General features: G+C 37.4%; 1 protein-coding gene across 2 annotated transcripts in view; it reads right to left on the bottom strand.

Annotated features, from left to right (window-relative positions):
• POLB (DNA polymerase beta) overlaps nucleotides 1-15,836 on the bottom strand; it is a 3,382,694-nt gene that overhangs the window by 3,223,356 nt on the left and 143,502 nt on the right. For both annotated transcript variants that reach the window (XM_044082977.1, XM_044082976.1), the window contains exon 2: nucleotides 6,673-6,730. In XM_044082977.1, the coding sequence (XP_043938912.1) occupies nucleotides 6,673-6,730 (58 nt within the window). The remainder of the gene's footprint in view (nucleotides 1-6,672; nucleotides 6,731-15,836) is intronic.

The raw sequence follows: 15,836 nt of genomic DNA, 5'->3' as shown, positions 1-15,836 counted from the left end.
TGAGAACTCAACCCTATACTTGAGCCACTGGGGAGTCTTATTGGGGATCTGGAGAAAGAGGGAGAAACCAGCCCCAGACTGACTGATCTCTGTGTGCTCTTAAGGGAAATTGCACTTTACTGTGTGCGTACTTGTCATCCTCCCAGTGTGTACATCCCCCACTGTTGCCAGTGGTGAGGATTGAGGCTCCTTGATTACTGGGCCAGTGCAGGGGTGTCACAGAGGCTTCATTTGGAAGCAGGTATTCACCATACAGCGATTCCACTGGGTCTACGCATCTTAAAAATGCCTACTTATGGCACTCAGTACTAAGCATTCAGGTGAACAGTGATTACATGCGGTTACTCACCGACTATTTTTTACCTATTGAAAGATTGTTATTAAAGGAGAGTCGAACTTTACAGTCTGATATTGTGAATAGACTTGCACTGAATATTTGTAGAACCAGTTTGGATGATTTATATGAACAAGTGGCTATGTATGAAAATGGCTACAAGCCACTAAGATTAAGAAATTTCAACAGGATTTATGAGATTTTAAGAGTGGAAATGTTTTCTCTTGGCCCACGGTCAGTCTGGGTCACGGCAATGTAAGCAACACTAACATTGCTATTATACAAACATAACAAGCCTCCACTTGAGCACCTATGAATTCAGGCAATGGTAATGCCATTAGAGAGTCTGCTCCTGTGATTCCATCTACTTCTGCTTCATTAAGTAATACAGTCACTGCCTCTTTTTCACTTCCAGCCCCTTTACCCATTGACAGAGACTACAAGAGAGGATGCTTGAAGAGTTGAGTAAGGAAAAGGCGTTTACAGCGGCTCGACCATCCAGGGAAAACACTGGGGATGGTAACTCACAACATGCGACAAAATCAAGTGGGTTAGTTTTTAATATTTCTTCCTTTGAACTGACTGATGGACATATTTCAGTTTTGAACAAAGGCTTGAATTTTATCCCTAGCAGGGATTCTGACTTGCCTGATATACTGGTAGACTTGAGATTGTTTGCACGAAACATCTTTCTTTCCTTACTGCATCCAGAATTGGAAGATGGTAAATGATATTTTTAGGAACCCAGTACTTTCAATCCTGTGATACATCCTCAATTGGAGGCTTTTATAGGCTTGTGTGAGAATGAGATTCAAGAGCGTTTAACAGCTGGACACAAACATTCTTATTATAATATGACTTCAGAGCAACAAAAAGCTATGTATGAGCTACTTTCAGCTCCCCACCTTGTCATATGTCCGTGCGATAAAGGAGGGAGAGTTTGTGATTGACAAGGAATTTTACTTAAAACAGCATGTTTGAAATGTTGTCTGACAATGTCACATATTTGCAAATTAACAAGGGTTTTGTTACAAGTGGTACAGACAGAGTACATTTTTTAGTATACGACTTGTTGATAGACGGCCCTATTGAACAAGAATTGTTTGAATATTTTACAGTGGAACATCCTGTGACCTCGATTTTATATGGACTTCCCAAGGTCCACAAAGATGCGTATAAACCACTTATGCATCCAGTTGTGTCCAGCTGGGGATGGGTTAAACAGCCACTTTCGATTTTTGTTGAAAAAAAAATTTAAGGAACGTGTTGGACAATATTGAAAGATACTAAGAATTTTTTGAATGATTTCTACCGATGGTATTGATCATATCCCAGGGATAATGATGTGTACTTGGCGACACTTGATGTGATGACTTAGGTGTAGAAAAAGTGAGGATATATTTAAATGACAACACAAATTTCACAGTAGGGAAGATAAATTTGATTTGTATTTTGATTGACTTGATTTTAGAAAACAATATTTTTATATTTCACAATGAGATTTTTCTCCAAAGTGTTGGCATAGCTATAGGCACGGCTTGTGCTAATAGCTATGCCAACCTTATTTTAGCCCACTAGGAACACGTTCATATTTTCAACAATAACCCTTATACACACTATTTCACTTTTTACAGGAGATTTGTGGATGATGTGTTTTTTGTATGGACTGGCAGTTTAGATGACTTAACTGTTTTTTTAAATTACCTTCATGGTACCACAATATTTCTGAAGTTTAACCATCATGTTTCTGATAAATCTATAGAATATTTAGATGTGTGTATTAAAATCGATGAAGATAAAATATTCAACATAGGGATTTATAGAAAACCAAGCCTAAAGAATGCTTTATTACATAAAACCAGTATGCACCCCGGTCATGTGACTAGGAATGTCCTTGGGACAGTTTTTAAGAGCCATGCGAATCCATAATGACAATGTGGAGTTGCAAGTTACTCCGAGTAATATGAAGAAGGATTTCTTAGAACAGGGTATACTCCAAGTGATGTAGACAAGAGTCTGTTCGAGATATGGTGGGGAGACCATATTTTTCAGACTCAGCTGCAGAAGTAGCTGTGGTACCTAAACAGACAAGTAAATGTTTTAATAAGAATAGGCTTCTCCTTACTTACTCAAGTAATATTAACATTGCTTATGAGGCTACTAAGAAATATTTTTATTGGGTAATTCGGATCTCAGAAGAATTTTAGATGATACACCCTTGTTTTCATTTAGAAATAACTATTGCTTCAGCAGCAAGTTATGTTATAAGAATTTTGAACAGATTCCTTTTGATGTATCAGACAGATGCGGGACATTTTGATGCAGACTATGTAATGCTTGTCAATATATTTGGAGCTGTACCTCTCTGGTACACTCACAAACTAAACAAGAAATTAGTTTCAACTTTTATACCAATTGTAAGACCAAACATTTAATATATTACGCTAAATGCACAATGTGTGAAGCTTTCTACATCGGGAAGACCAATAGAATGTTTAAAGAAAGGATTCTAGAACACATGGGGGGCATACGTAATCAGAAGAGTATGAGTGCATTAGCTCAACATGTTATAGAGAACGGGAGCAGGCACAGTTTTAAGTTTCTTGTATTAGAATTAGTGTCAGACAATTTGAGGAGGGGGGACTTTAAGAATATCACTGAAAGAAATTAAATGGATACTTCTTTTGAAAGGAAATGTATTTCCAGGGCTGAATGAACATGTGTCTTTGAAGCCAGTTCTTAAGTCTCGGCCCCTTAAACATTAATATTTAAATTCAGAGAGGTGTGTACCTTTTTCAAGATACTATTGGTTGCGATAAGTTTTCCATGTCACTGTTTTAATATTCATGTTTTAAAAGGGGTGTGTTGATACAGCACATCTTTACTGGCAAGTTCCTTGCTCCAGTGGGCTGTGTTATTAGATTGGAAGACTGCTTTAATTGGAGAATGTCTTTTTGAAAATTTTATATACAAGCGAGTGGGTTGTGTAGCTTTTTATACAGTCTGAAGAACCAGGTTTGCCTTCCATAAAAACGCTTACTTTTTTTACTGAAGTTCATTAAAATTTTAAGCCGTGGTATCTGGCGCTCCAGTTTTTCTTAAACAATACCTTAACCAATCCTGGTCCAGCACATGCTCATCACAAGGTTGAGACTCTGTTCACCGTACAATACTCTCCAAATACTCTCTTTAAACAGAATACTCTCAACCTCTCACTGAAATAAAACAATGTTTAAACATAACTGCTGTCTGTGCAATCCACCAAGTTGAACGAGGGCTTTCTCTTTACTAACTTTCACCTCTGTAAAATCTTAGAATGTATAAATGTGAATAGAAATGTAACCACTCTGTGTTTAACTGGAACTATGGAGATTTTCTTCCCGGGTCTCCACTGAAAACAGGTATTACCCAGTCAACTTCCTCGGTAAACAAAGACAAATAAATAAAGGAACTAAGTTATTGGGTACAAATAACAGGGCTGGTGGAGTAACTATAGGAAAAGGTTATACAGTGTTTCAGTATGTTATTAGCACTTTACACGCATCAGTTTGTTCCTTTTTGGGGAAATTTCAGGTTTCTATTGGATATTTATAAGCTTCAAAGGGACCTTTAAGAACAAGTCATGTAATACATGTTTCCTTAAACATGGGAAAAAGTATTTGTTTTTAATTCTGATAAAGTCTAGCAATGGTTTTGGATGAAAGCTTCTTTTACTGTATTCAATGATTGTACAGTCACTAAATAAGGAACATTGTGTATATTTAGTCAATGGTTTGGTTCCTGTACTTTCCAGACACTGCTAAAGGAATCAAAATCTAAACCAACTGTAATTGGGGTACTAAACACTGCAAAAGAGACAAAAGAGCTGGAACTGGGATCTTTAGAAAACAGAAGCACATTAATAGAAACAAATGAAATCTGTGAGAATACATGCAGAAAATTGTAGAAAGGTGTTAGATTTAAGGGACAGCATTACTGAGCAATATATGTAAAGTTGGACTTGACTGCTGTTATAAAGAAATAAAACATAATATACAATTTATGTAAATGAAAAAGAATATTAATGTTGTTTTTCTTTTCTGTTACTATATCTTTGCCTATGTCTTAAGTGAGTTTAATAAAGGTGTTTAAAAAAATGAACAGTGTTGAAAGAAGTGGATAATTCCATGCAAGTGTATAATAGTCAAGTGTCTCTAATGCAGACCATGCAGTAGTTAACAGAAAGTGTACTAGTTCTTTCCACTGTGAATTACTGAATTCAGATATGGACACACACTAAGCAATGTTTTTGAATGAAAAAAAAAAAAACACCAGAAACTTCAAGATGAAAAAGACATGGGGGGTACAATACATGTCAATATTGCAGCTTTGAAAGTCTATGCTGCTCCTAAACCATTCTATGATACTGTCGGTAAAGTTAGGAAAGACTACCTTAAAACAGGTTGATAGCCTTCACTGATGTCTGCAAAGCATCAGTGGCAGCAGAATCTGGAGGTTGGATTTGAATCTCCCTGTTTCCCGATGTACAGGAATGAACTAAAACAATGAGTAAAAATGTAAACTCATAAAAAACAAATCCATAAAAAAAAAAAAAAATTCTAGCCAAGCTAGAATTTCCACTGTGTGATCCCTCAAACCTCCTGTATTAGAGGTACATGTAACATATGCAAATGACCCTTAAGAACATCAGGTGTTTCAGCTATGTGGCAGTTCTGAATGCCCATGACTTTTTTTTTCTTTTTAAGTCGTTTAATGAACAAATTCAGGCCAATAAAGCCAAACCCCACTAGCTGTGGACATGCAGGTTTCAGCTTTGTTATGGCCTCATTAGCACAGCACAAGTGGACTGTTTGACTAAGTATTAGAAACAAAGGGGGGCTGTTATACTCAGCTGATGTCCATTACCATTAGGGTGTCTGCAAAATATCCCAACTAACAAACTAAAACAATGAGTAAAAGGGTTACACAGAAAAAAACAAATCTGTAAAACCTAAAGGAAAACTCTAGCCAAACTAGAATTTCCACTGTGTGATCCATAAGGGAAAGTCAGTGTATTACAAACTATGGTTCATAGGTTCATACTAGGCTATCTGCCCTGGGGCATTTATAAGCCTAGCCCGATTATGTTTGGCTTACACCACCCCTTGATTTGAGTATACTGTGCCCTTTTTAAAGCTTAGTTTACAGTGCCTCTGTCTAATAGTGACACAGAAGTAATCCCCGGGACAAACCTACGATCCCCCATCCACTCATCAAGATTCTTCTTGAAGAGAGTCAGTGAGGTGCTCTGCCTAACATGAATTGGAATTCTATTCCAGAGCGAAGGGAGCTCTGGGTTATGAATCTGTCCCTCCAGCATGTTCTATTTATTTCTGTGCTGAGGTTCAAGTCCCTCGAGCGCGTGGCTCTAAGGGATTTAGATTTACTGAGGTGGAGCATGTCCATTAATTCTGGGTTGGACATAGCTTTATATGTCAGGCATAGATCGCCTTGAAGTAGGCGGTATGCAACTGAGTAGAGCTGGAGTTTTTTTAACCGAGCAGCATATGGCATCTGTTTGAGTCCCTTGATCCTCCTGGTGAGGTACTTTTGGGGTCTTTCTAATTGCTGCAGGTGTCGGGTAAGGTACATCCCAAAGGGGGCATTGTATTCTATGATGGGCCTGATGAGGGATGAATAAAGGGGCAAGATTACCTCTCTTGATCTAGATGTGAATCCTTTCATGATGAGGTGGGCTATGTAGAAGGTCTTTCTAACCACTTTGGCAATGTGGTTGTCAAAGGAGAGATTGCTATCAACTTGGGTCCCCAGATCCCTAATTACTTTCTCTGTACTTAATGGGTTACCACCTATGTGGTAATTTGTGGGCACATTGTTATTGCCAAAGGGTATGACTATACACTCTTTGGCATTTAGCTTTAGACCATGGCTCTGGCACCAGTTATCCGTCTCTGTGAGACCTTTCTGAAGGATGTTTGTATCAGCTGGAGAGTCGATTATGGTGCCCAGTTTGCAGTCATCTGCAAACTTGGTGAGCCATAGTCCTCCCACGTTGGCCTATACCTCAGAAAAATGCATGCTACATGTCAGCCACATCTTCAAAATGGACAAAACAACGCTCCATGGCTTCTAATCTTCTGAATGGAATATAATGACACCAAGAACATTAACTATGTAAAAATGGGAATGCCTCAATTATACTTGGGTAAGGGAAATGGTCAGTTTTAGGCATAAATGAAAAAGAAATTTGTTATCACCCAAACCACACTTGACCGGCCAAGCAATTTCACAATGGTTTAATCATCTTTAGCATAAAGTCTGCACTAGTCCACACTTACCTGTAGGCATTATACTTGTGGATGGCTCTGTTTACATTCTTCTCATAGTTTGCAAGTTCTGTAGAGAGAAAAACAAAGTATAACCTGTCTTTGTGAAGCTCAAAACCAGAAAACCTGCATTTAAAGCATCAAATTCCCCTGTTAACAAGTATTTAAATACCTAAAGAAAATGCAATATGCAACTCTTTAAAGATACAAAGCATCCCAGCGTCCTAAGGAAAAAAAGACTGAAAATATATTTCACTGTAAGGAAAAATGCATGCTACATGTCAGCCACATCTTCAAAATGGACAAAACAACGCTTCATGGCTTCTAATCTTCTGAATGGAATATAATGACACCAAGAACATTAACTATGTAAAAATGGGAATGCCTCAATTATACTTGGGTAAGGGAAATGGTCAGTTTTAGACACTTTTCAGCCATGTTCCAGACTAAATGGCAAGGTTAACTGCAGACTACATGAATATTTTTTAGTCAATCAAACAGCATGTGTATGCCAGAAAACTAAAGTACCCCGAAAAAACCCACACAGACAGAGGAGGCTCATGCAGATTCTACACGGACAGCTGCCAGCCCATGGAGCTGTGAGGCAGAAGCATTCATTTCTAAGTCACCAACAGTACTCTGTGAATCTCAGAATGACTTTCACATAAAAAAATAAATAAATAAAAATGACTAAAGAAATAAGCTAGTGTTTAAAAAAAAGGATGTGCAAAGAATTTCTCACAACCCATCTGGTCCAGTATAATTGTTTTTTAATTTTTAGGCAATTTAATTTGTATGAAATTCAGTAACTTGTAATCTGGCAGTGAGCCTGAAAATAGTTCAGTTGTAGCAGTGCTCTATCTCAGTTAACAAATACATAAAATAAAACATATTAACACTGCTTTTACAGATGATGGCAATGCACAGTGCAAGAGTAGTGAAGTGAAAGAAAACTGACACAGCTGCTAATAATGGTATTTAAAGACATATGAAATTTAAGGCCAAAAATGCCTCTCAATTCCAGCCATTAGGCCTTCCAATCAATCTGTTCACATTTTTCACTGACTTCAAACTTCCTCCAGTGAAGCCATCATTTAAGAATATGTTCAGTGCCAGACCCATGCACATCTCTCATAATGAGATGATGACAAAGCACTGCCTTGATTTTAAAGCACTTTTTTGCAGAGTCCCTTAACATGCACTGCTTACAGCTTCTTTGAGATCTGTGCTACAGAACATTCCTTAGAAGATCTGGGACTTTGAGTGCTGCTTGTAAACTAGAACAGTATAAAGTAAATAAACTGTTAATAAGATGTCTATAAACTTAATATGGGTACTGGCCAAGACAGAGTACTTTCTTCATACATTCTAGCACTGACTCATCATTGTTCAAGAAAGAAAGGACAGGAAAGTGCCACATACTGCAAGAAAAAAGTATTTTGTTTTCCCCTGCCCAATTTAGCTGGAACATGTGACGAATGTTTCGAAAAACAAATAATAGTCCTTAAATTTTCAGTTAAATTCATTGTTAAAGGGACGGTTTACTGTCCCCCATGAAGTCTATACTGCATGTTCAGTTTATTATTAATACTGACTACATCAAAATATTCTGCTCTACAGTTACAATTTTATAATTTGATAAGTTTTGATAAATTATTTTACAGTAATAGTTTATCACTTGATTTTTTTAGAAGAGCAAACTTGGTTCTAATTATGGTAATTTTGCAGCATAATACATTAACCAATGTAAGGAAATGGTCATCACCTGTTTCAAGATCAGAACTTATCTTCCTGTACCCTTGGAAAAAGGGCCCTTATTCACTTAACAGTTTTAGGGCTACAAGGGAAAAACCTAATGAAAAACAGTAAATAGGCCCGTAAGTGAGTACTAAACTAACAACCACTGGGGCATTTTTAAGCCTAGCCATGCATTCCAAATCTCTTACAAGTTCTAGTATCCTTTGTAATGTAAACAGGGGCTTAGGTGATGAATCTTTTATGCGCAGGGCTGGGAAATTAACCATTTACAGGCTTTCTCTGTACATTAGAGAAACAGGTGCCAATCCAGGGATGAATTTCCAGTTCCTCATCAAGTTATCCAAGTTACTCTTGAATTGGGTTAGGGAGGAACTCTGCTTCACATATATGGGAGCCTGTTCCAGAGAAGGGGTAGTCTCTAAGCTATATACCTCGCTCTCCAGCAGGTCCCATTTATATCACAGGTAAGGTTTAAGTCTTTAGAACAGGTAATTTTGGTGCTTTTTTGTTTTGTGAATATACAAAAGGTCCATTAGAGTGGGGTCCAAAGATGCCTTGTACACCAGACATAGAGGTCTCCTCAAAAGCTTATAGGAGACAGAATACAGGGATAGAGCTTTGAGGTGGTCTGCATAGGACATGTGACTTACACCCTGTACTCTTTTAGTAAAGAACATCTGTGGGCATTCAAATTGTTGGGTGTGCCTGGTTATGTGTATACCAAAGGGAGCACTGTACTCAAGGACACGTCTGATGAGTGTCAAATATAGTAGAACAACAACCTTCTTGAACCAAGATGCAATACTCTTGTTTATAAGTTGTACAACAAAGAACAATTTCCTCACCACCTTAGAGAAAAGATGGCTGAAGGCTAGATTACTCTCTATGAGCTTCCCCAAGTCCCTGATGTTGGGCTGAATCTTAGGGGTGCGTTGTCCACATGGAAATTACCAGGGATGGCAGACTTCCCAAAGGGAACTATTGTGCATTTCTTACCATTTAGTTTTAGTCCATGGCTCTTACACTAGTTATTCATCTGTGTCATTCCTTGTTTGATAACACTGTCAGTCGGGGATCCTAAGAATGCTCCTAATTTGCAATTGTCTGCTAATCTGGTCAGCCAAAGGCTCTTGGCATTGATCTGGACTTCAGAGAAGTAGATGCCAGAAAGGAGAGGTCCTAGAACCAATCCCAGAGGGACGCCACTGGTGATACGCCTCTTTGTAGAGGAGGACTACCCAATTCTAACTATCCATGTTCTGTCTGTGAACAAGAATCCACCTGGTGACATAAGGATTTATACCTAACCTCCTGAGTTTGTCAACAATGCCCGTGGAGTACTGTGTCAAATGACTTGGCCAAGCCAAGGTAGGCAATGCGAACAGTTTTGCCCTTGCCCACTGCTTTGGTGATCTTCTCGAAAGAAGTCTACCAGGTTGTGAAGGCATGACCTGCCCTTGATAAACAAAAACTGGGTCAGAGCCAGTGTCTGGAGGTTTCCTATATCATTACTGATTACTTCCATAATAATAATAATTCTTTCTATGGCTGAATTCTTTCCATGGCTTTGCATATGAGAATAGTGAGAATTGTGGGTCTGCAGTTTTGGGTCCATAGAAAGCTTGACTTTATGCTGAGGGATAACTGTTGCAGTTCACTGCTTATGAGGCACAAACAAAAGGGCCCGACAAGTCATGTATCATGCTATTTTTAGAAGGCAGCCTGGGATACTGTCGGGATCCATCAATGCAGTGTTCTTGGCCTTAGAAAGAGCATTGAGGACCTTTTCCCTAGTGACAGTTGGGAGAGTTATATTTGATGGCATGTTTTAGGGGAAGATGGGGGAGGGAGAAGAGTACAAAAGTTGAATTTCTCTGCCAGTAGGATTGCTATACCTTTTGGCTCAGTATAGGTGGTGCCATTAACAATGAACTCTGCACACAACTGCATACTGCAGCAATGGCGAACCTATGATACACATGTCAAAAGTGACATGCCAAGACATTTGGGTGACACACCAGGGTTCACCAACACCAGAGTTACCAAAGAAATTGCTTTTGCATTTGTTGCGTTGTGTGAAGTGCATTTAATTATTTTGTGCCAGTAGCCAGTTCAACAACACTACTGCAGAGGTAAGGAAGCTATTAACCTCAAAGACTATTTCAGTATACTTTCTTGACTCTAAGGGCAGCGCTGACATTGATTTCTCTTCATGGTTGCACTTCTGCAAAGGGCAAGTAGTCTGCATTTCTAGAGTGTGCTCTTTTACATTCCTCTCAACTGTCCTTCTTAATCCCTGCTAAAACTGGCAACTTTTTACACTTAGTAAAAAAACACAAAGGACACAATACAAAATTTCTCCAGTAAGGACATCAAAAGGTTAACAGTTATGGAGCCTCGTCATCCATACATTTATATAATTCCAAAGATTCCTAAGAGTTTGAATAACCGACCTGGAAGGCCTATAATTTCTGGTATAGGTTCTTATATTGAAAGGGTGAACACATTTTTGGATTTTCATTTCAAAAAGTATTTGCCCAAAGTTAGTTCGCATGTAAGAAATACTCAGGATGTATGTTTAGCATTACATGGGGTTGAATGGAAACAGGACTGTTATTGGGCAATAAGAGATGGGGTCTAGAAGCAATGCAAAAAATGATGGGTGAAGGGCCTCGCACAACGTTCCTGCTGTGCTTGTTAGAATTTAGTCTCGCACATAATTATTTTGTGTGGAATAAAGAATTTTATCTACAAGTTAAAGGAATGGCGATGGGTGCAGCCTTTGCACCCACTTATGCTGTTATATACATAGGTGAGTTTCATTGTGATTTTTTTGTGAACAATGTCGTCTTTTATAGACGTTACATTGATGATCTTATTTTTATTTGTAAGGGTGAAAGATTTTTGTTTGAACAGTTTATGATACGATTAAATGAAAACACACGGGTTAAAATTCACTGCACAAAGTTCTCCACATAATATTTCATTTTTGGATGTGGAATTTTATGTTGGAAAAGATAATTTAATACAGCACAAGCCATTTAGGAAATCCACAGCAGTGAATAATTTTTTGCATGCTACTAGCATGCATCCACCTCATTTGATTAGGGCATTACCAGAAGGGGAGTTTAAAAGAGTTTTGAGGAATACTTCAGAGTCTGAGTTATGGGAAGGAGTTTGTGATGAAGTTTTTGCTAGACTTACATCCAGAGGATATGATAGTGTAGTACTTTCAACTATCAGGAATAAGTTATGTAGAATGAAAGTTTTCGGACGGGGTAGATATTATAAGGAGTATCCCCATTCGTTGGTTGCCCCGATACAAGATAAGATATTTTTTGTCTCTAGATTTTCAAACTTTTCAATTGCGGTTGAAAAAAATTTGAAAGAATTTTGGCATGTTGTTTGTGATGACCTGAATATAGGTCATTTGTTTCCTAGATACATAACATTTTCTTACAGTAGATATTATAATTTGAAAGAATTGTTGAATAGGAAATTAGAATATTCTACTAATGTGAATGTTGGTATGTATTGTTGTGGGCATTGTTTAGTATGTGAGAAGGTGAAAAATATGCATGGAACCAAAATAAACGGTAAAACGTATGTTGCATTTGAAAAGTTTGACTGTCTGTCATCTGGAGTGGTGTATATTTTAGGATGTGATTGTAATATACCTTTATGGTATATCGGACAGACCACCAGGAGGGTTAAAGTGCGCATTCTAGAGCATTTAGGGGATATTAGGAGGAGAAATATGGAAAGTCCAGTGGCCTCTCACTTCATTAATGTACATAATGGGAATACAAATGGTTTTATATTTAGTGTATTAGCTAGACCTCATTTCTGTGTAGGAAATTTTAAGACTGCATTATGCAGGCTAGGACACAGAATGATATTAGGATATCATACGTTATATCCTAGAGGAATGAATTGAACGAGTGGGCTTGTTATATAGATTAGAGTAATTTTGGAATCGTTTTTGTTATTTTTGTTATATTTGTATCATATTAATGCTATATTTTTGAATTACGAATGTTTAAATGTATTTAAGGTTCCATTATTTATCTATTGTTATGCATATTGGGAAAATAAGTTAGTTTTATAGTACATTAAATAATTCATTAGTCACTAAAAATGTTAAAGAATTCATTAAGTAGCATATGATGGAATATTGTGTTTATAAAACACATATTTAGGTGAGAGTGTTTGAATTGTATTTGGTATCATTTATAACTGAATAATGATGAAGTTGATTATTATGTAATGAATTAATTGATGAGAATATAAAAAGAAGATGTGTATAGACGGTTAGTGTTCCATGAAGGCGAATTGCCGAGGTACCAGAATGTATGTCTCGGTTGGATTAAAGGCATCTTCTTTTTTTACCTCACCCTCTGCCTCTTTCATGAGAGTTTTTCTTTGAACTTTTTACACTTAGTAATGACAATAATTAGATTTACAGACTAATTTTACTTCAGAAAATGTATATTAATTCACATTCATTTTCTTCTGTCAGTGTCTCAAATTAATAGTACTAGTAGTTTAAAACTGTCCATGCCTCTTATTTCTAGATTTGCCAGTGATTCTGTTGAGATTTATTTATTTATTATTTTATTTATTTTACATTTGTTGACCAGGATTGCCCGCCTGAGCTGAAAAGCCCTTTTTCAGCGGAGGCCAGGGGAAGAAAGCGCCAACATATTATACAATTTTCATTATAAATTTGCATTAAACAGCAATGTTACAGGATTATCATCCCTGATGTGTTGATAGTCATGCTGTTGTATTTATTTTTATTTAATTATTTATTTTTTTTTTTTTGTTTATGTTTTTTTTGGGGGGGGGGGGGGTGACATGCTAGCAGAGTCAAGTTGACATTTTCCAAATCTTTGACACTCCGAACCCAAAAGGATCGCCATCACTGGCATATTGCCTTTCAGGTTGCAGAGATAGGTAAATAATGCATTGTGGTTGTCCTTAGTCTGGAAGGCCAGACTTGCCTCAAATTTGGTAGACCTTATTTATCCTTTGAGTTTTTGTTTAGTTTGATGAGACTGCTTTTAACCTGCTGTGTGCTAACCCTCCTAATAACATCTTTTGTTTTTTATTCAGTTAAACTGTTTAATTTGTACTTTGTCCCACTACCTTTTCATTCATAGTGTGAATTTAATCCTGGTTCTGACTTTTTATCATCCAAAAGACAAGGTTCTGTGGGTTCTCTGATGTGAGCTGTAGTTCCTGCAGCATAGGGTTCAGTTGCCTCAGCCCTCATTTACGTACTGTGTGACATTAAGCAAGCCACTTAACCAAATAAAGCTCTCGGGTCATCCCTGAAAAGGCACTGTGTGTCCTGTGGGCCTACCTGGTTAACAAATGGGTATTATTATTATTACAGAAAGCAATGATGATGTCTTTGTGAATATTCATTGTTAGTTCTATAGTATGTCACTAATTTACAGTTTCTTCTAAACTGATCAGCTGACATTGTGCAACCAGAACATACTGTACTTTTCTTTATTCTGTTACGTATATATTGTTCCTAATTCTGCAACAGTTTTTTTTTGTTCAGATATTTTTATTAAATTTAAACACGTGTATATTACAGTCTAATGTAAGCTTAAATGAAAAACTATATATAGTATATACAATTGGCCTAATATGAAAAAAAAATCCATGTAGAAAGAGACAATAGATCTTTTCATATATCAAATAAACAGAGTGATTATGAACATTCTGCAACTGTTTTGTCTCTAAATATTTATATGATCTACATCTTAGTAGGTGTCTTCGCCTGTAACTTAGTGTCTTTGCCAAACACACTTTGGGGTGTGACCGAAGAGAGTCTAGCACCATTCCATATACCTAGTGAAATAAATAAATAAATACCAAAAATTTACTGACCAAGACTACACAACAAACACAGAATCACAAGTGCTCTACCCAAGTTATGGTGAATTCTGGGCATTGCTGCTCTCAGCAACTTAAATAATTTAGCTGTTTCCATGAAAACAGAAGCACAAGTAGAGTCAAGGGATGCTTTAATTTTGTTTACAATGTTTACAACAGTATGTGGCTAGGTAGTACCTTATCCATTGAGGAATCAGATACTAGAGTTACCAGTAGAGTTTAAACAATTGCTTTTCTATACATAACCTGCCTAGCAGAAGACAGAAAAATATAGTTGTTATCTCACTGCCATACAACTTCACTTAGAAGAGCTACCCTCTGTGACACTAACCTCAAAGAATCCTGTTCCTTTAGTCAAGGATATGAAAAAAATTAGGTCATCTAAAAAAACTCTTGATGCATCATAACTGTCCAGAAAAATAAAAAATAAATGAGTCCTTTCTAAATGGTAATACTGAGAAAATTCAAACTGTATACAAGTGCTCTTGTAAGAAGTCCCTCACCTCTAAGTTATGGAGGGTGTTGCTCTATAAGTTGTGAAGTACCTCTTTGTACTATCCCCTCAAGGTATTGACTGGTATGCTTTCTATTTTCCAGTATGTCCTTAACATTCAGGTAACGTCCTTTACAGTAGCGAGTGCAGCATATATAATTTATTGGATTTTAGTCGATGTACCTGTTTATGAATCTACATGTATTTTTCCTACTTCAAAAACTATCGACTTTAAAGCTGCACAGCATTTACTTAGGCATTTGTTTGCTGCCCAGGTAAGTTTACTGATCCATACATACTAATTTCCGAAGAAACCCAAATACACAGAAACAAACAGCATTACATCTGTCAGAAACTCTTTGCCGATACAGAACATTCACAAGGAGAGCAGGATATATAAACAGTCAAAAGCTTTAAGCAATTAAAATACAGTTCACAGTAATAACTACAAAAAAAGGAGCAATAAGATATATAAATCCACAGAGAGTTCTCTGCCTAATATTTATACGATAACATACAGAATGTTTCTTTTTTCCTAAAACAGTTTCTGTTCTACATATATAAGCAGAAAGTTTGTTTGTGTCTTTCGGCTTTTCCTGGTTAGGGGTCGTCACAGCAGAACTCCGGTCCGCTAATGATTGGTAGTGGATTTTTACGTACCGGGTTACCAGCCCTGACGCACAACCTTCAACGAAGGCACGCCCCATTCACGTATGCCTCCGCACAGAAGACGCTCTAGCTGAGAATCGAACGGGACAACGTCTTGCTATGAGGCGACAACGCTACCACATGCAGAAATACTTTTCATTATTCTCGGCATGGCTTAGGAATGCATTCTGTGTGGAGTCTGCATGTCATCCCCACGGTTTGGTAGCATTTTGAAAGACATGCATGCGTAAATGGATGTGCCTTCGTTGAAGGTTGGGTGTCGAGCTGGCACTTCGGCATTTCGTAAAAATCTACTGCCAATCATTAGTGGACCGGAGTTCCGCTGTGGCAACCCCTTACCGGGAAA

This window comes from Protopterus annectens, chromosome 9.part0 (genome assembly GCF_019279795.1).
Source record: "Protopterus annectens isolate FY-2018-M chromosome 9.part0, PAN1.0, whole genome shotgun sequence".
Classification (NCBI taxonomy): Eukaryota; Metazoa; Chordata; order Ceratodontiformes; family Protopteridae; genus Protopterus; species Protopterus annectens.
Note: the sequence above shows the minus strand (reverse complement) of the source record. Positions and strands in the feature narration are given on the sequence as shown.